The sequence below is a fragment of the Herpailurus yagouaroundi genome, unplaced genomic scaffold (assembly GCF_014898765.1).
Source record: "Herpailurus yagouaroundi ecotype Mexico unplaced genomic scaffold, PumYag 190, whole genome shotgun sequence".
Lineage (NCBI taxonomy): Eukaryota > Metazoa > Chordata > Mammalia > Carnivora > Felidae > Herpailurus > Herpailurus yagouaroundi.
Window position 1 is genome coordinate 32,763,675 of NW_024412421.1, and position 21,953 is coordinate 32,785,627.

Genomic DNA, 21,953 nt, shown 5'->3' on the forward strand with positions numbered 1-21,953 from the left:
TAGCAGTTCCTGGCATGCTAGGTCCCCAACCTCCTCTCTGTGCCAAGGATGGCTGGGAAATGTGGAAACCTGGCATCTTGACAGGAAGTCCATTGTCTGAGGCCCTGGTTCTTGGCCCCAGCTGCATTAGATTCATCTGGAGAGCTTGAAAGAGATACTAGTGCCCTGTCCCCAGACCAGTTGAGTTATACCAGAATCTTGGTTGGGAGTTGAGAAGATATTGCTATTTTTTTTTAAATGCTCCACAGGTGATTCTCATAGCCTGGAAAAAGAACCACAATCTAAAGCATCTGCTCCTGAATTGGTAAAGGTATCTAAAACAAACAAGGACCCATTTTGCAATCCTTAGCGATTTGGTAGAGCAAGCTGGGAAGAAAGCTAGACGATATTGGATGCCTACCATGTGCCAGATCCTGAATGTCGATTTGATCCTTCAGTGCACCCCTGCCTGGCACTTCTGAGAAGCGTAGAGGGATGTATGAGTGGCCTTCAGGGGTCAGGATGGGGCAACTGCCCTTTTCCCTCTTATGTATCAATTCCCAGGAAATGGATGTACTGAGAGCTTGAACTGTAGATGCAGACGGATGGACTGGGGACAGTTTCCTGCTGTCTCTGAGTGTATGCACTTGATAAAGTTAGTCTCTCTGAGGCTCAGTCTGTTTTCCTGTAAAATGGAAAACGATGCTTACAGAGTGTACATTTTCAGTGGGACTATATTGCCCCCAGAGGGGTGGCGTGAGGGATAGGCAAAACATTGCACTGTGTGTGTGTGTGTGTGTGTGTGTGTGTGTGTGTAAGGCACAGAGGCACATACTGTAAGTAAACAGATATGCAGTATATTGGGGCCATTAAAAGTCCATGACAGTGGTGGCAATTAGGCAAACATTTCTAAAATTATGAGGGGGGTACATAGTGAAAAAAAAGTGGAAAATACTGCTTATTGGTTAGAATTTCTGGGAGACTAAAAGAAGAGACTGAATATAGAGTCCTTGGCACAGAGCCTGGCGCTCAGATGCCACTCAATAAATGGTAGATGTTGTTACTGTCATTTGTCAAAACATTCATTGAACGTGTGCACACTGATCCTAGCTTTGGGACTATGTACAGCATCACTGGGATGATGAAGAAAGATAAGGCACCACCTGTGACTTCACCAATGAGCTAAGTCAAAGCCAAACACAGGAGACCTAGTGCTCTCATAAAGGGAAGCACACGGGTCTGGGGAACTAAGGGGACAGCATGGACATTCATTTCCTACCTGTCTCCAGTGCTGGGCTCAACCAAGGCAAGAGGCAACTAGGGACCTTCTTTCTCACTTCCTGCCCTTGCCTGGAGCAGCTCCTGCTCCCAGCATGAAAGAAGTACCACCAGTCCACCACCACTAGAGAATCACTTTGCCCCTGGAAAGCAGTTGGATTAAATGTAATCATTATTGATGGCCCCCTGTATGGAAAAGCATTCTGTTCATTGGTGGAAATAGAGTGATGAATAAAAAAATAAGATTCAGTTTCTGCTCTTGGTTTTGATGAGGAAAAGAGATATATAAAGTGGACATATTGATATAACATGATATAAAAGATCTTGTGTGCAGGAAAGTCTGGGAACACAAAGAGGGTATTTGGGCAAGCTGCCTGAGCTGACTTTTGTAGAATGAGTAAGAGTTAACATGTTAAAGAACGCAGGAAGTAACTTTTGCTCAGAGCCATCAGTATGAGCAAAGGGTTGGGAGAATACAGGTGCACGCTGGCACAGGTGTGGGTGATGAGTGAGACACAGGGTGAAGGCAGAGGCCAGGGGAGAGGCAGCTTAGCCATGGAGGACCTTGAGTGCTAGTATCATTTGGAATGGGGAGCTGTAGTTGTGTGAGACTCAGGTAGAGGCAGGTTGGTTCTATAGTGTGATAGGAGGGTCCAAAGCTTTCTTCAAGGAATAAATCTTTGTGTGGCCTTCCAGACCCCACATTTCCAGCTTATCTCCACTCTTTCTTCCTCACTCTCTCCCTTGCTGTCTCTGCGCATCTCACTGGTTTATTTACAATTCCCTGAATGCCGCTGGACTTTTGCACATGTTGTGGTTCTTTCTGCCTGAAATAGGTCCCCTATTACTTATAAGGTATTGAATTCATGTCTGTTTCTCTGATTACACTGAAACTCAGGGACTGTGCCCATCTTTGCTCAACATTATAGCCCAAGCATCTAGCATAATATAGGTTCCTAGAAAATGTTTGTGGAAGGAAGTGTTGGAGGTGGGAAGGAAGAAAGAAAAGGAAAAATTTAAGGGAAGAGAAGGGAAGGGGGGAACAGAAAAACAGAACTAGACCCCGATAAACTTCTGTATGCCTTCCCTCACCCCCAGCCTTCCCCAGAGGAGTCTGTCTTCTTGGGTCCTGCCCAGGGACCAGGACCAGAACCAGCCAGCATCCTGGCATTCTAGCAGGCCCTGTCATTTGATCAATGTGCCTCCTGTGGATGAATGCTAGTTTATAATAACAATGAATGCAACTTTCATGTGTCTCCTTCATAGTTCACCTCCAAAAACTGAAAGCAGGTAGGCCCAATTAATCTTGGCTACCAAGACAGATGGTCAGAAGCAGTGAGCAAATGTCTGAGAACTACAGACTCAAAAAGTCTACCTGTGTGTCTGTACAAAGATGTCCCTACATCTGCCTCGGCAGCCAGAAAATGTGCTGGAGCCCTGATGCAGAGGGTCCTCGACAGCAGACCGTGCAGCATGCTTCAGGGCTGGGCAGGAACACAGGAGCAGGATTGGACGGGATGCCCACATCCTTATCTTCAAGTTATGATGGGATTTTTAAAATTGATTTACATAATCTCTATAGCCCACATGGGGCTCGAACTCATGATCCCTGAGATCAAGAGTCCTATGCTCTTCCAACTGAGCCAGCCAGGTGCCTCAGGTTCTGATGGGATTTTAGGAGGGCTGTATTTTAAAGTTTATTTGTTGGGCTGCCTGGGTGGCTCAGTCAGTTAAGCATCTGCCTTCAGCTCAGGTCATGATCTCATGGTTTGTGAGTTTGAGCCCCCAATGGGCTCTGTGCTGTGTGCAGAGCCTGCTTCAGATCCTCTGTCCCTCCCACTGCTTGCTCTCTCTCTCTCTCTCTCTCAAAAATAAATAACTTAAAAAAAAATAAATGAAGTTTATTTATTTATTTGCCAGTGCAGAGCGTGATGTGGGCCTTGAACCCAGGAACTGTGAGATCATGACCTGAACCAAAATCAAGAGTCAGTTGCTGAACCAACTGAGCCACCCAGGTGCCCCAGGAGGGCTGTATTCTATATGAGGCTTTGTCTTTATTGAAACATATAGTTGTGCAAGAAAAATGGACCAGGGCTCAAATCTTGGTTTTGTCATTCACAAACTGTATGTGGGGGGTACCTCCTTTGCCCTCTCTGAGCCTCAGTTACCTCATCTATAAACTGGGGTCAAAAAAGCACCTCATTCATTGTGCAGATTAAATAAGATAATGTATATAAAATGCCTAACACTTAGCCTTGCGTGTGGAAAGTGTTCAGTTCACATTAGCCATTATCATTATCAGCTAATGTGGCTATTATTGTCATAAGAATTATATCCCAGAACAGAATGATCAGCTTAGTTCATCAAATATTTATATGGCTTCAACAGTGTGCTCAAACCAAGGTAGGTGTTGTCACCAAAGACACACAAGAAAGTTCCTAGCAGCAATATGTTGAGAGCCCCAAACTGGAAATAGCCTGATACCCATCAAGCAGAATAGAGGCGCCTGGGTGGCTCAGTTGGTTAAGCATCTGACTCTTCATTTCAGCTCAGGTCATGGTCTCATAGTTTGTGGCATTGAGCCCCACATTGGGCTCTGCACTGACGTGCGGAGCCTGCTTGGGATGCTCTCTCTTCCTCTGCCCCCCTTTCTCCCTGCCTCAAAATAAGTAAATAAACATTTAAAAGAGTAAAATAGATAAATTCATTATAGCCACATACTGGAACACTACACTGTGGTTTAGATTAACTGTTGTGACTCACAGCCACATGGATGCATCCCACAGCCATGATACTGGGTGGAAGAATCCAAATACAAAAGAACACACACTGGATGCTCCCGTTTGTATAAGTACAAATGCAGGAAGAACAGATCTATGGTATCAGAAGTCAGCATAGGGCAGCCTCCAAAGAGGAGGGTGGGGATTGTGTTCAGGAGGGAGGGCAAGGGCTAGTATTTTGTATCTGGGCCTTGGCACTCCGGACATGGGCACACCCATGTTATGGAAATACATCAAGTTGTACATTCTAATTTAAGTGCTTTTCTGTATCTGTGTTATGCTTCAGTGAAAGGTTTGCTAAACAAACTAGGCTGCTCAGCAGAGAGCTAAGAAAACAAAAGTGGGGTGAGGAAAGCAAACAAGGAGTACAATTGTGTGCTTGCCTGTAAGAACAGCTACTTTTCCTGATCCTTCCCATACATGACTTAGCCACTCAACTATAGGAATTTTGTTCACATCTATCCTGCCACTGAATTAATCTGGGCCAGGCACCATTGGTACAACACTAGACTAACTGGTTTTCTTGGCCTACCTTCTTTTCTCCAAACCACTCTCTAGAACCCAGAGCCACTAGTATCTTGAAAGATCCTGTGCATCTCTGCGTCCTCAGTCCTTAGCACCTGCCTGCAACATGAAAGGTCATCAAGGATGGATCTAGAAAGAATAAAGTCCTCCGGCACAATCAGAGCCAGAGGGCTACAAGGGAGTGCCGTGGGATAAGGGGGAGCATTTGTACATCTGGGTGGGGAGCAGTAATCCACATTTAATGGTCAGAGATATCTCCGGACTAAGCTGCCCGACCTACTCATATTCTTTCTGTTTTTGTTCGTCTTTTTTTTTGTTTTGTTTTGTTTCCCCAGTGACCTTCAAAGACTGCAAGGGAAATAACAAGCTACACTATGAGGTCTCAAGCCCATACTTCAAGGTGAACCATGACGGCAGCTTGGTTGCTCTGAAAAACATAAGTGCAGTGGGCAAGACTCTGTTCGTCCACGCCCGGACTCCCCATGCAGAAGACATGGCAGAACTCGTGATTGTCGGAGGGAAAGACATCCAGGGCTCCTTGCAGGTAACATAGCTGTTTGGGACAAATGGGGTCCACAGAGGAACACTGGGGTCTTTATGTCTTATTGTGGAAGATAGTTCTTTGGTTTATTACTGGCCAAGACGTTTCTGTCATTTGCAATGACAACTCAAAAAATTATGGGAGGGGATATGTGAGAATTTACTGGCTAATGTGACAGATATTTCGGGGATGACTCTGCCTTCAGGCAAGGTTATGTACCTATGCCCGAATAGGACATCAGCTTGATCCTTCCCCCCTTTTGTGGTTCTATTTTCCTTCTGCTGGCTTTGCTGTAGATAGTCGCATCCCTCTATGTCTTCCAGTGTAGAGGTCTCAGCAGCTCTACTGAGCTCTACTCATTTTCCCAGCCTAAAGTCACCTGAGAGAGCACCTGTTCCTGATAAAGCCAACAAATTCTTGAAATCAAATCTCGCTGGTTCTCATTGGAACGCATGTCCACCCTTGAACCAATCACTGTGTCCATTGGGTAGTGATGCTCTAGTTAGCTAAGTCTGAGTCACACATCTTATCCTTTTTTTTTTTAATGTTTATTCATATTTTGAGAGACAGAGCATGAGTGGGGGAGGGGCAGAGAGAGACAGGGAGACACAGAATCCGAAGAAGGCTCCAGGCTCTGAACTGACAACACAGAGCCCCATGCGGGGCTCGAACTCACAGACTGTGAGATCATGACCTGAGCTGAAGTTGGACCCTTAACCGACTGAGCCCGCCCAGGGGCCCCAGAGTCACACATCTTATCTTGAAGCCAGGTGGAGTCAGCCCCACCTAAGACCTGTGAGCCCAGAGCGAAAGATAGGTAGTTACTCAAAGTAAATTAGCATCCTGTTATCTGAGGGTGGGGAATGGTGGTTGTGCAGGCAAGATCACAGTGGCCCACTAGGGTTGTATAGCAAGGCAGCCATTCATTTTGGCACTGCTCCTTTGCCATGCCCTGGTGCCCACTCCAGACACACATGGGTGCAGATCCCTACACCTGCATGCATGCTTCCACACTTTAAGAGTGCTACAAACTGGGGGCACCTGGGTGGTTCAGTCGGTTGAGCATCTGACTCTTGATTGCTGCTCAGGTCATGGTCTCACAATTTGTGGGATCCAGCCCCACACAGGGCTTTGTGCTGACAGCGAGGAGCCTGCTTGGGATTCTCGCTCCCCCTCTCTCTTTGCTCCTCCCCTCCACTCTCCCAAAATAAACAAATAAACATTAAAAAATTTAAAAAAGAGTGCTACAAACTGCCCTTAGGCTTCCTGAGACTTTTCACTACAAATGGACTCAACTACTCCACTTTCCTCAAGTGCTTAAAGACTCTGTGGTTTCTTGGTAGAAAGACAAGGCACACAGCAAGACAAGGCACATGCTGTGTCCCCAGCATGGTGTGGCCAGAGTTTTCTCCTGCTTGACAGTCTGGTGTTAACCCAGTGTTTCCAAGTCTTGATTTTCTCTGCCTTTCCCCATCTGTCACATTCCCCATAACTTTGCTGAATCTGCTAATTCTCTTCCGCGGTGGAGGGCGGCGGGTGGAGTGAACACCGATTCTACGACTGGGGAGCGGAGACCACGTAACTGGCAATGTGAGTGTTGCTTTCCTGCCAATGCTGTCTGTGTGATCTTGAAAGAATCATAAAACTTCTTTATCTGCAGACTGGAGGGGTAAAACAGTCTGGGGTGGCAAATAAGTGGCATGTGCTTTGGCCCATTCTGTCACCATCCTCCTGGCAGACATTGCTAATTATCCCTGGCTTGACCTCAGGATCTTCCCCAATGCAGTGCTTCTGGAAGCTACTATCCGTTGATCATTTAGAGATGTTTCTAGGGATGGAATATATTTGCCATCCCTGGACCGGACAAAGTCCATAATTCCCCTTCATATCTGTGAGTCTGTGCGTTAAGGGTAGATAGCAAGCTAGAAATTAATCCACAGTGTGCCACTGATATTTTCAAAGAAAATAGGATATTGATGAATACATCCAGTGTGGGAACCCACTGGCACTACGAAAGCAGGCTTGTCTCTCCCTTAGCCATGGTCATTTTCACAGCATCTCACTAACTCATGATATAAATGACTTGGCACATATCTAAAGTAACAAAATTGCGGGATATACAGCACAAAGTGCTTCTTAGGAACAAGTAAACGGCACAGGGATTCACGTAAGGGGGTTTGCATGTGGGATGGGATGTCTTCAGACGGACATTGTTCATCATGGTTAGTGGCTCATCTCTGCATCCAGAAAAGACAATGTCATACTAGTTTCAAGGGGAGCAGCAAGCATTCTAGGCACTTCTTGGGACAGATTCCACCTTGACAGGCTGGGGAGGCCTGGGGTTCAATGTGAAGAGACTCAGCCTTACAGAACTGGTCTCTTGAGTCCCAGAGAGACCCTCCTCCTGGAGGCCAAGCCCCTTCAGAGCCATTTCTCATTTGCCACTGCCTGTGCTCATTGTCAACAAAACCTGACTGTGATTGCCTGCTTCTTATAAAGCATGGTGGAGGTTGCCGTGCTGTTCAGTTTGCCAGACTCCAGCAGAACGGGCATTCATCTCCTGCCTCCAGTAATTTTACAAAGTTCGAAAATGGGCCTGTGAAACACCACAGATGCGTCTGTAATAAAAAGCCCAAAACAATTAAAAAAGAAAAAGGATAGGAAAACAAAATAGCTAGCTAGAGAATTCCTCCAAGGAGAGCGCCATCCTTAGAGATGTCTATTTAGTATCTTTGAAGCCCTACAACATGCTGCCAAGCATCCAGCTTCTAGAGAAGGGAAGCAATGGGACCCAAGTCAGCTCAGCTCGTGGGTGGGAAGGGAATATGAATGAGTATGTTGAAAAAGAACCGAGCCGGTAACAGTGCTGACTGCCTCCTTGTGCCTTTAGAAAACAGAGAGGGCAGAGGAAGCTGGAAGACAGCTTGCTTGTACATGGCCCCACTGTGTGCCAGGTGCCACTCTCATGAACCACAAATGGTGATTCGTTAAATCTCCCCGCCACCTAGGGGGGCATGTGCTAGAGTCCTCGTTTTACAGATGGGGGAAACTGAGACACAAAGAATGTTTGCATCTTAGGTATGTGCATCTCAGTGTGTGCTTTAGTCTCCACTGTTTTTAATTGTCATACCCTCCCTGTGGGGCTGCTGACTTTACCCCTTCTACGGATGTGAGAAGTTGGCCAAGATCCCCTAGCTTGAAGCTGCCAGAAATGAGATTGTGATCTGGCCTCTCCATCCAAACATCCATTCTCTTTCCTGCCCATTCTTCAACAGAGGAGGGCATGAGTCATGGAAATACAGTATAGTAGGAAGAAACCAACAAATGGAAAGTGTGTTTTGATGGAGGAAAGAGCCAGGATTTAGTGTTTGGGTAACTCAAAGCTTTGGAGGCCCAGAGGATGGAAATGAATTCGACCAGTCAGAAAAGGGGTGGTTGGGAAAGGACTTGGTTCAGTCAGGCTTTGGTGTGTTGAGTACTCCTAGGCACATGGTGATAGAGATGTCCAGGAGACAATAGGGAATATGGGACTAGGTCTCAGGGTAAACATTTTGGGCAAGAACAGTATACTGGTAGGGCTTTGGCTTTGGTGTTGAACTTAAGTAGGTTCAAATTTCTGCACCACCACCTGTGATTGTGTGACCCTGGGCATGCCATCCAACTCTCTAACCATCAATATCCTTATTTTGAGACAGGGGTAAGAGTAGAGCCTGCATTACAGAATCATTCTGTTGGGCACAGCACAGAGCACCAGGGGACCTATCCCAATGATGTCATCATATTGGAACCTCCAGAGAAAGGATAGGTACTGGGGGTTAAATGACCTCCCTGAGGCCAGGAGATAGAAAGCTGGGTTTACGGGCAGGAGGAGAAAGTGAAGCCAAAGAAAGAAAAAGAAGGTGTGCTCAGAGAGGGCAGTGGGGGACCCAGGGTGTCCAAAACAGATGCCATATCAAAGTGGCTGATTTCACAGCATTCTGTTTTAGAAGGCAGGACTCTCTAAAATGAATGTAAGCCCAGTGAAGCCCAGCTCAGCTGCAGTCCTGGAGCTCAGATCTTTAACAACCCCATGCGCCTCTCATATTTTTACACACTACCTGTGATACTGTTTCACCCGGAAAGCCTGTAGCCTAACCGTATGAAGTCCAGGTGTTAATAGCTTTAATTATCAACTCCCAAGCTGTCTCTGCAATTTCAGCAGGCTTCCCAGAAGCTCCTATCTGCCTGGGCTCGTACCTGTAAGATCAGCTTAGACCTGAGAGGGAAGAAGAACATATTAGTCCCTTGTGTGTTGACAGGGGTGGCGGGATTCCAAAGGAAGGGGCGAGGATAACCATGCCTGCGAGAACGGTTTCTAGCCTGGGGAAGGTAACAGTAATCTCCACTCACGAAAGCATGTCTGCCAGATCGTGGCTTGCCCCGCACCGAATCTGCTGCCCCTCACTGCCTGACAGTGGAGAATGGGAAGACAGCAGAGTGCTTGGCTTGATTTTCTTATTTTTACCTTGGCTAGAAGGGCTCCAAAGGTTTCTGTGGGAAAGCCCTGGTTCATCCCTTATGCGTCTTGGGTAAAGATGTCTTCACCTGCCGTGGCAATGGGACTCATCAACCTCATTTTCACATCTGGCATTTAAAAAAAAAAAGCCATAGGGGCGCCTGGGTGGCGCAGTCGGTTAAGCGTCTGACTTCAACTAGGTCACGATCTCGCGGTCCGGGAGTTCGAGCCCCGCGTCAGGCTCTGCACTGACGGCATGGAGCCTGCTTGGGATTCTCTCTCTCTCTCTCTCTCTCTCTCTCTCTCTCTCATACACACACAATAAATCAATCAATAAACAAACTTTAAAAAAATAACGAGGGATGGAACAGAGCAGTTAAGAAAACAGATCAAGGGGCGCCTGGGTGGCGCAGTCGGTTAAGCGCCCGACTTCAGCCAGGTCACGATCTCGCGGTCTGTGAGTTCAAGCCCTGCGTCAGGCTCTGGGCTGATGGCTCGGAGCCTGGAGCCTGTTTCCGATTCTGTGTCTCCCTCTCTCTCTGCCCTTCCCCCGTTCATGCTCTGTCTCTCTCTGTCCCAAAAATAAATAAACGTTGAAAAAAAAAAAGCCGTATTTTAATTTATTTTTTGTGACTTAAGAAATCGTAGCTTTGATGACTGGATGATAGCAAGGAACACTGACATCAATTACAGAACTGGATGAAGTCAGGCTGGGAAGTAGGAACAGCAGGGAGCTTGTAGAAATTAATTCTGAATTCCAGCTTGAGAGCTAACGAGACTGTGTCTAGTCGCTGCTTCTTGAAATGCGGGCATTCACACTCTAAGCAGCTGTAGAATTTAGGTGCCTGTGACCTGGATGGCTGGGTGCTCACAAACAAAAGTGCGCGATGCAGCAGGAGGGAGAGTTGTGGGGGCCCACGGGCTGCGGGCTTGGATCCGCTGCTCTGCTCTCACACTGGGGCCATGACTTAAGTGCAAATCTGATCACTTTACTCCTCGCTTAATGGGACCTTGCTTGCTCATCAGCCACTTGGCCACTGGGACGATATTCTGTAGTCTTCATAGATATCTGCAAAGGCCCTTCACAGTCTAGCCTGGTTGGTCTCCACAGCCTTCCCTCAGGTCTGGTTCCTGTCATCTTTAAGTGGCTTGACCTGCTGGAATGTTTGACCTTTCAGAGCTCTCCCTGCCCCCTGTTCCAAAGGAGGGTCTCCATTGCTAACAGTGGTTTTGCTCCTTCATGGTCTTCTTCTTAGCTTGTAAAGTATGCATTTCTTTGTTCAGGTGTTTAAAGTCTGGCTCCCTGTTAAGACTGTAAGCTCTCTAAAGGCAGGAATATAGTCTCTTTCCTTCCTATTTCCTTCTTCCCTCCATTCCTTTCTTCCTTCCTTCTCTTCTGATGTGTCCATGGCTCTGTCCCCAGCACCCAACACAGTGCTGGACAGATAGTTAGTATTCAGTATATATCTTTTGAATAAATGCATGAGTAGAACACATGACCCCTTTCACACCACTCCCCACATGGAACTCTGAGCTCTTCGCTCTAATACCAAACCACTGTGGTTTCTTGAACTGGCCAAGTTCTCCCTTCCACTCATGTTGGCTGCTCCTCCCTCTGGATTATTCCCCGCTTTGCTATGGCCCCAGTTGCCCCATGGCCAGGACCAATTCACATGGCTAGCTCCTTCAATACTTATGGACCGGCCAAGATTTCCCTTCTTTAGGGCCACCACTCTGACCACCCCCCTCTGGCTCATTAAGTGTTTTTTTCCTCCATGCTCCTCATAGAACCCTGCCTGGCTCAGTTCCCCCTCCCTTCCCCCCCCCCCCCCCCCGCCCCGGTCTTAGCACTAAATTTTAACTGCCTGGTTTATTTCTGCTGGTTCCCATCTCCGTTCTGAACTCCTGAACTCAGGGGCCTGGCTTCCGCGATGTCTTGATGTGGTTCCCAGTGCCACACTCCCTGCCTCGGCTCTGGTTCGCTCAGCCGTGAGATGGGTTCCTAATAGGATCAACCTCATAGAGATGTCGTGAGGATTAAGTGAGCAAATACATGCAAAGCATTTAGAACAGCGCCCAGCACAAAGTAAGTGCCATGCAAATGTCAACGATTCCTCATCACTCTGTGTCATCAGAGTCAGATTATAGTAAATGCTCGGGGAGTGAGCCTGGCAAATCACGACAACACAGGCCTCCCTCCCTTCCCATTATGACCATTGTATTTGGTCTACAACCTGGAGGGACTCAGGATGACCTGTGAACCTAAACAGTCACCGTTCTCAGTCCTCAGGTGTCCACTGTGTGTGAAGCCCTGACCAGTCTTCCAGCAGAGGGTTCTTGATTTCTGTGGGTCCACTTAATAAGCACCAACAGTCTTGGCAACACGTAAATGCTAATTATGAACAGGGGAGCCGAGCTGGCTCGGTTGGTAGAGCATACCACTCTTGATCTCGGGATTGCAGGTTCAAGTCCCATGTTGGGTGTAGAAATCACGTTTAGAAACTAATTAAAGAAAAAAAAGGTAACGATGAACAATTTACCCTTCTTAACTAGATGTCAGTACACGGTGTTCGGTAAAGGGAAGCCGGTCTTTGAATCAAGTTGCTTAATTAAATGCAAAAAAAAAATTATTTCCCCCCCCCTTTTTTGTCACTTAAAAAATCCCTCCCCAAAATAAAATGAATAGAGGAAGTGATGACAGAAACAGAAAAAGCTAAATTTAAGGCTTGTTTATCTTGATGGATCATCACCATTGTAAACACTTATGTTAAAAGACGTAAGTTCGGCTCCTAACCCGGTTTCAAGAGTCAGGATGGAAATAGTTCCAAAAAAAATGAAATGAAAGGAGCAATCAGTGGAAGGGATAGCTTGAGAGAAACTGTTGTTTTTGTTTTTAAAGTTTTAAATAAAAATAAGAAATCAACTGCTCAGAATATTGCTGCTAATTCTGTCTTGACCCTGCTGGGGTTTACAACGCAAATCCATTGCCTACAGATCGTAGTCCTCCATGTGTCAAGTGCCTCCAGGAAACTGTGGTCTGGGCTCTCCCAAGCAGGGGCTGGATACCTACTGTCACTGCCTGTGCTTGTGCTCTGTGACCTTTAGCTGAGCTGTGGATGATCTTAAGGGGGACCTGAAATGATCCAAAATGGAGGTTTTTTATCATGTTTATTTAGTTATTTTTTACTGTTTTTATTTTATTTTTGAGAGGGAGGGAGGGAGAGAGAGAGAGTGAGAACAAGTGGGGGAGGGGCAGAGAGAGAGACGCACAAGCCAAAGCAGGCTCCAGGCTCTGAGCTGTCAGCACAGAACCTGATACAGGGCTCAAACTCATGAGCCAAGAGATCAAGACTGAGCCAAAGTTGGAAGCTTAACCGACTGAGCCACCCAGGCGCCTCTTTTTGTGTTTATTTTTTGAGAGAGAGAGTGAGAGTGAGTAGGGGAGGGGCAGAGAGAGGGGGACAGAGGATCTGAAGCAGGTTCTGCACTGACAGCAGAGAGCTGGATGCAAGGCTCAAACTCACAAACTGTGAGATCATGACCTGAGCTGAAGTTGGACACATAAAATAGGCTGAGCCACCCAGGCGCCCTGCAAATTGGAGCTCTAATCACATATATATATATATATATATATTTTTTTTTTTTTTTAATTTTTAAAGATGTTTTATTCATTTTTTGAGAGAGAGAGAGAGAGGGAGAGAGAGAGTGTGAGCGGGGAAGGGGCAGAGAGAGAGACACAGAATCTGAAGCGGGTTCCAGGTTTTGAGCTGTCAGCACAGAGCCCAAGGCAGGGCTTGACCTCACAAACTGTGAAATCATGACCCAAGCTGAAGTCAGGCACTTAACTGACTGAGCCACCCAGACATCCCCAAAATGGATCTCTAATCACATAGTTTTTAAATTTTTTTAATGTTTATTTTTTAGAGAGAGAGGGAAAGAGCATGAGCAGGGGAGGGGCAGAAAGAGGCAGACAGAGGATCCAAACCAGGCTCTGCACTGATACCAGAGAGCCCAATGTGGGGCTTGGCCTCACGAACAGTGACATCATGACCTGGGCTGAAGTCAGACAAGTGACTGAGCCACCCAGATGCCCCCAGTTCTTTTTAAAAAAATATCATGCCTAGCCCTGGGCTAACGGAGGGTCTCAATCACAAATTGTTTACTCTTAGGTGAAGTACGCAGTGAGTTGCTATTACTTCTGTATATTTCTTCCCCATCTTTCCTGATCTCACACATTCTAGACAAAAATATTTTTGCACGTGTGTTACTGAGATAAACTCCAGTTTTTACAAAATCTGAGTGAACCATTTGAATCCTGTTTCTCTGGGCCCTTGTAGCATCTAGCCTCCAAGGCTCCTGTCACGCGGCACAGAAGGGACTTGACTTCATTTGTTTAAAGCATCCCAGAGTATGAGAGCCACCAGCTTATGGTAATTGCCTTGTTTCAAGATCTTATCACATTGACTGGGAGTGGTTTGGAGTCTGCCAAGCTGGTCAGTGACATCGATCTCACTCACATGAAATATGTTTTACAACCATCGCAGCAGAGAACCAATCTGTGCATTTACAGTGGCCGTAAAGTGGGGAGTTAAAGCCGTGGATACGCTCTGATTTAACACGTGTGATAACTTCAAAACTCTGTGAAGTATCCCTGTATGGCAAAAGGCTCCCCAGTTACTATTAGGAGAATTCATGTCCATTTAACTGCCTCCAAAATTTGGGGAAATACATAGCTCAAAAATTATGATTCAGGTCCAAGAATTGGGCCTAGAGTAAGGTATTAGGCTGTTACATTGTGACACATGCCTAAATTGTTCTGTTTATGATTCTTCGCTCCTGGATACTATTCAAATACAGATAAAAAGACATCCTTTGATTCATTAATTTAAGTATATAACAGATTGCTTTGTGGATCAGAACTAAGAGAACTGTATACTGAAGATTAATTTTAATCGAAATGCTTGGAGAAAAATAACCAATCCTGCAGTAAGTCTCCATCATTAAAAGCAGCTTCTTTTTGGCTTGTGAAAACAGGATTTTGTGTCATTCATCAGTGTGGTCCAACAGAAAAATAATGCGAGCCACATATGTGATCTTAAGTTTCCTTAGAGTAACACAATCATATACACACAATCAATGTATACATATGGGGTTAAATTTCATAAATATAGATTTTCTGTCTCTGAATGAATGAAATTTTTAAAATATATATTACCTTTGTAATTCAGTGTATGCTTTCTGCTTATAGCACCTCTTAACACAGATTAGCTAGATTTTGAAGTGATTAATACCTACAGGTGGCAAATGGCTTCCAATGGAATAGGTCTGCCCTGGAGTTTTCCAGAAACATATATGGATTTTGAAAGAGGCATTTGCTGAGTGCCTACCACCCTGAGGGCATTGTCTTAGATGTTCTCACGCATACATACGTCTGTTTCTCTGACCCTCATGGCCAGCATGGGCCAGTGGTAATCTGGTTCCTACCTTGCAGATGTGAAAGGAGCCCAGGTGCAGAGAGGTTGAGTAATTTAGCAAACATCATTTGCACCGAGTGGCAGAACTGGGAGCTGGGCTTGGGCCTTCGGATTTTCTGCAGTCACTGCTATTTTGGTGATACTGACATTTACGATGAGACTGGTGCTTTTTTCCATTCTCCTGTAAAGACTATGAAATGACATAGAAAAATTAAAAAGCGGTTAGAACTTTTTTAAAACAGGAATGCAGAGCCGAGCAAAACTCCTGAAGAAATTTTAGGTAGGTGGACAAGTCCTGCGTTGTCATGACACTTTTTTAAAAACTTTCCTCATGCATAGAATCTCTGTAGGAAGAAGTTTATGGAAACAGCACAAAGTTTCCCCAAATGTAAATGTCTCGTTGGCCACCAGTTCCTGTTATTTCAGACTTTATGCTGTTCATCTTCATTGTCCTGGAGTTGAGGGGAGATGCCTTCTGTTTATGTTTTTTTAAGTATTTAAACTTTTTTTTTTTTTACGCATTCTGTAAATTTGGTCCTCACAACAGTGGCTTGAAGCAGATGGAGTTACATGTGTTTTATGAGTCAGGAACTGGAGATTCCCAGAAGCAGGAGGGTAGGGCTCAGGTCAAAGAGGCGGTCAAGTATCACCATCAGTATTCAAATCTACAGTAATTCCTTGGGTCCAGTGTTTTATCTACTGCCTGTTTTCCAACAGCTGCTTGGGCCTTTTCAAGTAAAAGCAATATAGCTTCATCAGAGATAAATTTTCACCTAGGATGTTGGATAGAGTAAGATAATATGCTAGAAGGCACGTTTTTCTAGGTTCTCCGATATGCTTCTAACCTCTAATCTTTTATTATTACCATACATCAAATACAAGTGTATTCTGTGTGTAAATGTTGGGGTGATTGCCTCTTTTTAAACACCGCTCTTACCTGGATGGTGGAGACGCTTGGTCACCAAGATTTCATCAGTTAGCGTGGTTGCTCTTATCAGGGAGGAAATGGTATAGGAAAATCCAAAGTGCTTAGAATTTTTTTTTAAACACAAAACAGAGTGAGGATCCTGAGGAAATTTTAGGTAGATGGACAAGCCATGTGTTATCATGATGCTTTTTAAAAAACATTCCTCAGAAATAGAACCTTTGGAAACAGAACCTAATGGAAACGACACAAAATTTCTAAATGTAAATGCCTCCTGGGCCACTCTGTAAGAGTTTGGTTTTCATTTCTGATTGAAACAAACAAACTCCAGTGATGAGAGATCACAGCCTTTGATACAGACCATAGATTGTATGAGAGATCATAGCCTTTGAAACAGACCATACCTAGATGGTTTGCATTTGGTCCTTTGGTTGCAATACTAAAAAATTAGGTAGCCAAGAAACAGGGAGAGGATGTGCTATTCATTCAGCCCTTCTCCACACAGCACATGGGTCAGTCAGACGACAGGGTCTTCACCCAAACTTTTAAGGCAGAATCCTGAGCATTTGGGAAAAAAGATTTCAAAGAGGAGTCTTATGGCCAACCTTCTCTTCTCATCCACCCATGATGAGTAGACACCTGTGGGCTGTTGGTCTCTGTGGCCAGGGTTGACCTGGGATAAATGCCTGGGTGGCAACTCCCTGGGTGGCCTGGGGGCCACACAGTTGATACTATTTGACCCTCAACTCAACTGTTTGTTCAGGCAAAGCCAACTCTGGTGTCAAAGGGTCACATAGACAAAAGGAGGAAGCATTTTCTACCTGTGCCCACAGTTTAATCTCATTGGTTTGTCCTTTTTTCTCCCTCCTGTTAGCAGAAATAGAAAGCCCCAGAAACCCACTAGGGGTGCTACATTAAAATAGTAATGATAACAACAACAACAATAGCAAAAGTACCTATATCCTACTCAGGTCCACAGCAGGGCCTGATATTTTTATTTGTTGAATCTATCTTTCTTACAAAGGCAAGAGGTAGTAACAGCAATCATGAAGCAAATATTATGTCTATGTCACCATCAAAGTATGATATTTTTTTATTTTTTACAAAAAGTAACATTTTTGTTGACACCTGCTCTTCTTCCTCTATCATGAAAAAAAAAAAAAAAAAAATTTTAAAAAAAAAAAAAAAAAAAAAAAAAAAAAGGACGTTAATTAATCCCCTGTACACAATCTCAGAATTTGAGTTATCAGTGGACTCATGCGCTGGTAGAGAAAACTCAAATTCTGACAAAGATGGCATCTTTTTTTTTTTTTTAATTTTTTTTAACGTTTATTTATTTTTGAGACACAGAGAGACAGAGCATGAACAGGGGAGGGGCAGAGAGAGAGGGGGACACAGAATCTGAAACAGGCTCCAGGCTCCGAGCGGTCAGCCCAGAGCCCGACGCGGGGCTCGAACTCACGCGAGATCACGCGAGATCTCGTGAGATCATGACCTGAGCCGAAGTCGGACGCTTAACCAACCGAGCCACCCAGGTGCCCCAAAGATGGCATCTTAGTGCTCTTGGCAAGTCCTAATGTTCAGACTGGTGAACACAGATGGTGGGGGAGGACTTGAAAAGGAGCAAGATCTTCCCGAGGGGATGGAGTAATACAAGTATTCCAGGGCTTTCCAAGGCCAGTGGGGCTTAAAAAATTGGAGACCATCCTCTAAGCAAGTTCAAAAATATCCTCCATGAATGAGAGATAGCCTTCCGTTGGACTGACCTTACCGCCCTGACCACAGTGGCCCCACTGGTTTCCCTCCTTAGGATTCAGAAGGGGCAATGGACAGATCTTCCCTTCTGTTTAACATGTCTTCCACCAGTAGGAGAAAATTGGACCTGAGATCCAGGAGGGACTTTTTCTGTCCCCTGATGTCTACATAGTTTCTCCTGCCTCCCAGCTCTTTGTGGAAGTCAGATAGTTCCTTCAATTTCCCATCTTTTTGCAGCAAGTCCTTTTGACAAAAGGCATGCATTGTCAACCAACCCCTCAATATGTTGGGAAAATTGGGCTTCTGTTGACAGCAATTTTTTACAACTCCTCTCCTTTGAATTTACAAAGCTATGAGCAATGGTGGTTCTCCAAGAGAACCAAGGAATGGTCCGAATAACCTAACCAGACTTTTTCTTTTCTTTTTTTTTTTTATTTTTTTTTTAACATTTTTATTTATTTTTGAGAGACAGGGAGAGACAGAGCACAAGTGGGGGAGGGGCAGAGAGAGAGGGAGTCACAGAATCGGAAGCAGGCTCCAGGCTCTGAGCTGTCAGCACAGAGCCCAACTCAGGGCTAAAACCCACAAACTGTGAGATCATGACCTGAGCTGAAGTCAGACGCTCAACCGACTGAGCCCCCAAGGCGCCTCAAACCAGACTTTTTCTGAAGGCTGCCCCTGCCCATTACTCGCACCAGATGCCTGTGACATGTGCCGCTATTTTGTGTCAAGCCCGTGCTGTGAGATTTAAAACGGCAAATCAGGATGCATTGTTTTCTTCCTTTCGCTGTCCATCCTCACAAACCTCACTTAACACAGATAACTGAGGCTTGACTGCTTTTTTATTCCAAGATTCTTATTCAGTTTGGATCTTGTTAGCAAAGCCTAAGCCCTAAAAGCATGACCCTCAGTCTTTTTGCCTTGTTTTCTTATGATTTCCTCTTTTACTCAGGCCTTTGGACAGTATTTTCTCTAAAGAGGCAAAAAAAAAAAAAAAAAAAAAAAGTTAAGAAAGAAGACCCAGAAATTGAATGAAAGAGAAATCAATGAAAATGATGATAATGATAATAATTCCCCCTATGTTTTTCTTCAAATTCGATGTAAGTCTTACGATTTTGGTGTTGGTTTATTAGGTAAAATAAAATTATATGCTCCATAAGGACAGGAGCTGTAACAGACTTGCTCGTTGCTACAAATCTAGTACTTACCATAATTCCTGACACTGAGTGCCCTCTTACTGAATGAGGAAACAAATGCCAGAAATGGAATGGATACTGATGTTAATAACGCTGATCAGGGCCAGCATTACTTAGCTCTAACTCAGTGACAGGCACCACTCTTAGCCCATTTCTTCTGTTGAGCCATTTTAATCTTTACCGAAACTCTATGAAATAGGCACTGTTATCTTCATTTTACAGATGAATAAAGTAAGACTTGGAAAACAACTGTGACTTACCTATTCTAGTCCTACAACTAGCATATTTCAGAGCCATGCTTGGTGCTCAGACTACTCAAAAATATATTTTAACAAAACATCTTCTGCTTTTTTTGTCAAGATAGAGAAATATGAACTGAATATTATTACCAAATATTAGTAAAGTAAATTCAGATTGGTTGAATAGTTGCATCCAAAAGTTCTAAAAGATAATCTGTGTCAGCCAATAGAATGGTTTCTATGCATGTAGTCAATGTCCCTAGCTGATAGAGTTCATCCCCAGTGATGGAAATGAAAAATTAAGACATGTTTTCAGTTTGTAACTTTCACAGATCTGGGATCCTAACTGGATGATAGACTAGAGGTTCAAAATGAACTCAGGTACCTGTAAGATGGGCTGAAATTAGTAAGCCAATAACCATAGGTACATATGTGAAGCCTCATTTATAGGCAAGCAGATTTCTGTAAGACAGGATAGGGGTGATGTGGAAAGGACTTGGTTGATGAGGCATTCACTCTTACGGAGCCTCAGCAACTCCCTCTCAGCAGGTTTCTGCCTTTATTGCGACTGTGCAATTACTCACCTTTAATTGATTGCTCATCACCTTGAGCACCACTCCAAGACTTCCCTATTGGTCTTAAGCAATAAGCTCTACCCCATTGCCTACAATATCTACAGCTGGCCTTGCATTTCCCTCTGCTTTATATAAAGTTTCTACCCTCCAGCTTGGGCTTTCCCAATTCCATCCTCCACTCTACCCACCTCCAGGCTTTCTCTCCCCTCCCAAAGGAAGACCAATTCTCCCTCTTCATGACACATCCCTTCACTTGTGCTCCTGAACCCACTCCTTTGTACTTCTGTTTTCATCACGTGCTCCCCTCTCCCTGTTATCCCGTCAGGTGTTTGCTCCTCTCTGAATCCTCCCCATCTTCAGACATGCTCAGATCTCCCCACCTTGGACAGATTTCCCCCGAGCTGTTGCACCTTTCCTAGCACCAATCTTCTTGAACACATAGCCTTCACTCAACACCTCTGCTTCCACCCAAGCCCACAAGTCAGTGTTCCAAAATGGGGCTCCTACCCTTAACATTTTGGGGCAAGTGTTCTCTTTGGAAGATCATAGAAACTGAGCAGTGAATTTCCTTAAACGTTTTCTTAGTCCTAAGCCCACGTGGATTCACTGAAGCATTTGGCAACTTATTTTTTCATTTTTAAAATGTTTGTTTTATTGAAGGGAAATACATTTAATATGAAGTTACCATTTCAAGTGAACACATTAGTGACATTTAATACATTCATGATGTGCAACTGCCACCTCTATTGAGTTCCAAAATATTTTATCTCTACCCCCCACAAATAAAATCTCTTACTCATGAAGTACTTGATCCCCACACCTACCCACCCTGCCCCCATTCCCTGGAAACCACCAATCTGCATTTTGTTTCTGAAAATTTACCTGTTCTGGATACTTCATATAAATGGCACCATACAACATGATCACTGGCTTCTTCCACTTAGCGTAATGTCTTCAAGGTTCATCCACGTTGTGTCTATGGCAGTGTTTCTTTCTTTTTTTTTTTTTTTTTTTTTATGGCTGAGTAATATTACTTTGTGTGGATCATCCACAATTTATCCATTCATCCACTAATGGCCATTTGGGCTGTTTGGACCTTTTGGCTATTGTGAATAGTGCTGTTCTGAAAATGTATGTACAAATGTTTGTTTAAGTGCTGGTTTTCAATCCTTTTATATTTATACCTAGGAGTGGTTGCTGGGCCATATGGTAATTCTATGTTTAACTTTCTTGAGGAACCACCGAACTGTTTTCCACAGCAGTGGAACCGCTTTACATTCCCACCACAGCCTTTGATAATTTTGAAATGCTCTCTCCTTTGCCTTCAAAAACATTACACCATCCTTGTTCACCCCCTCCTTCTGTATATGGCAACCCCTTATATTCTTCCAACTCTGTCTCCTCTTCTCACTCTTCCTGCCATTGGAGGTCCATTATTAGCCTTTTATCTCAGTTTTCCTCTGCTGTTTTCTATCATTCTCAACAATTTTCATCCAACTTAGTGGCTTCAAATATCCTCCATGTAGGGTGTCTACAAATTCATGGCTCCATTTCTCACCTTGGGTTTTTCATTCCTACCTGCCCACAGGGCATATTTTCTTGCCTCTCAAGGTGTGTGTGTGTGTGTGTGTGTGTGTGTGTGTGTGTGTGTGTGTATTCATGCACAAACATCTAAACCTTAGCTTCCTGGATTCTCTATTTCTCACAGTGCCATCCTTGTCTTCCCAGGCATCCAAGCTCACAGCCTTAGATTTGTCTTTGATGTCTCATCACCTGAGAGGCCAGTAGCTTTTCGCATTCTTTCTTCCTTCCAGGTGGTTTTTACCTGTACAGTCTTCTGCACTGCAATAGCTACATTTGGTTTAGGCATCATACCCTTTCATTTTAATGCTAATTTTTATTTTTAAGAGAGAGAGTGAGAGAGAGCAAGTATGCACGAGCACAGGAGGAGCAGAGAGAGAAAGAGAGAATTCCAAACAGGCTCCATGCTGTCAATGCAGAGCCCAATGTGGGTCTGGATCTCATGAAGTGTGAGATCATGACCTGAGCCCAAATCAAGAGTCGGATGCTTAACAGACTGAGCCACCCAGGCAGCCCAGGCATCATATTCTTTTATCTGGCCTATGGCAAGAAATACTGGATGGCATCTGTATTAAGTCTCTTCCTTTGTTCCTCTCTTCCTTTGTGATCC

At 44.6% G+C, this 21,953-nt stretch overlaps 1 protein-coding gene across 3 annotated transcripts in view; it reads left to right on the forward strand.

Moving 5' to 3' along the window:
• Positions 1-21,953, forward strand: part of CDH13 (cadherin 13) — a 1,040,036-nt gene that overhangs the window by 375,406 nt on the left and 642,677 nt on the right. For all 3 annotated transcript variants that reach the window (XM_040443439.1, XM_040443438.1, XM_040443437.1), the window contains exon 3: positions 4,898-5,106. In XM_040443439.1, the coding sequence (XP_040299373.1) occupies positions 4,898-5,106 (209 nt within the window). The remainder of the gene's footprint in view (positions 1-4,897; positions 5,107-21,953) is intronic.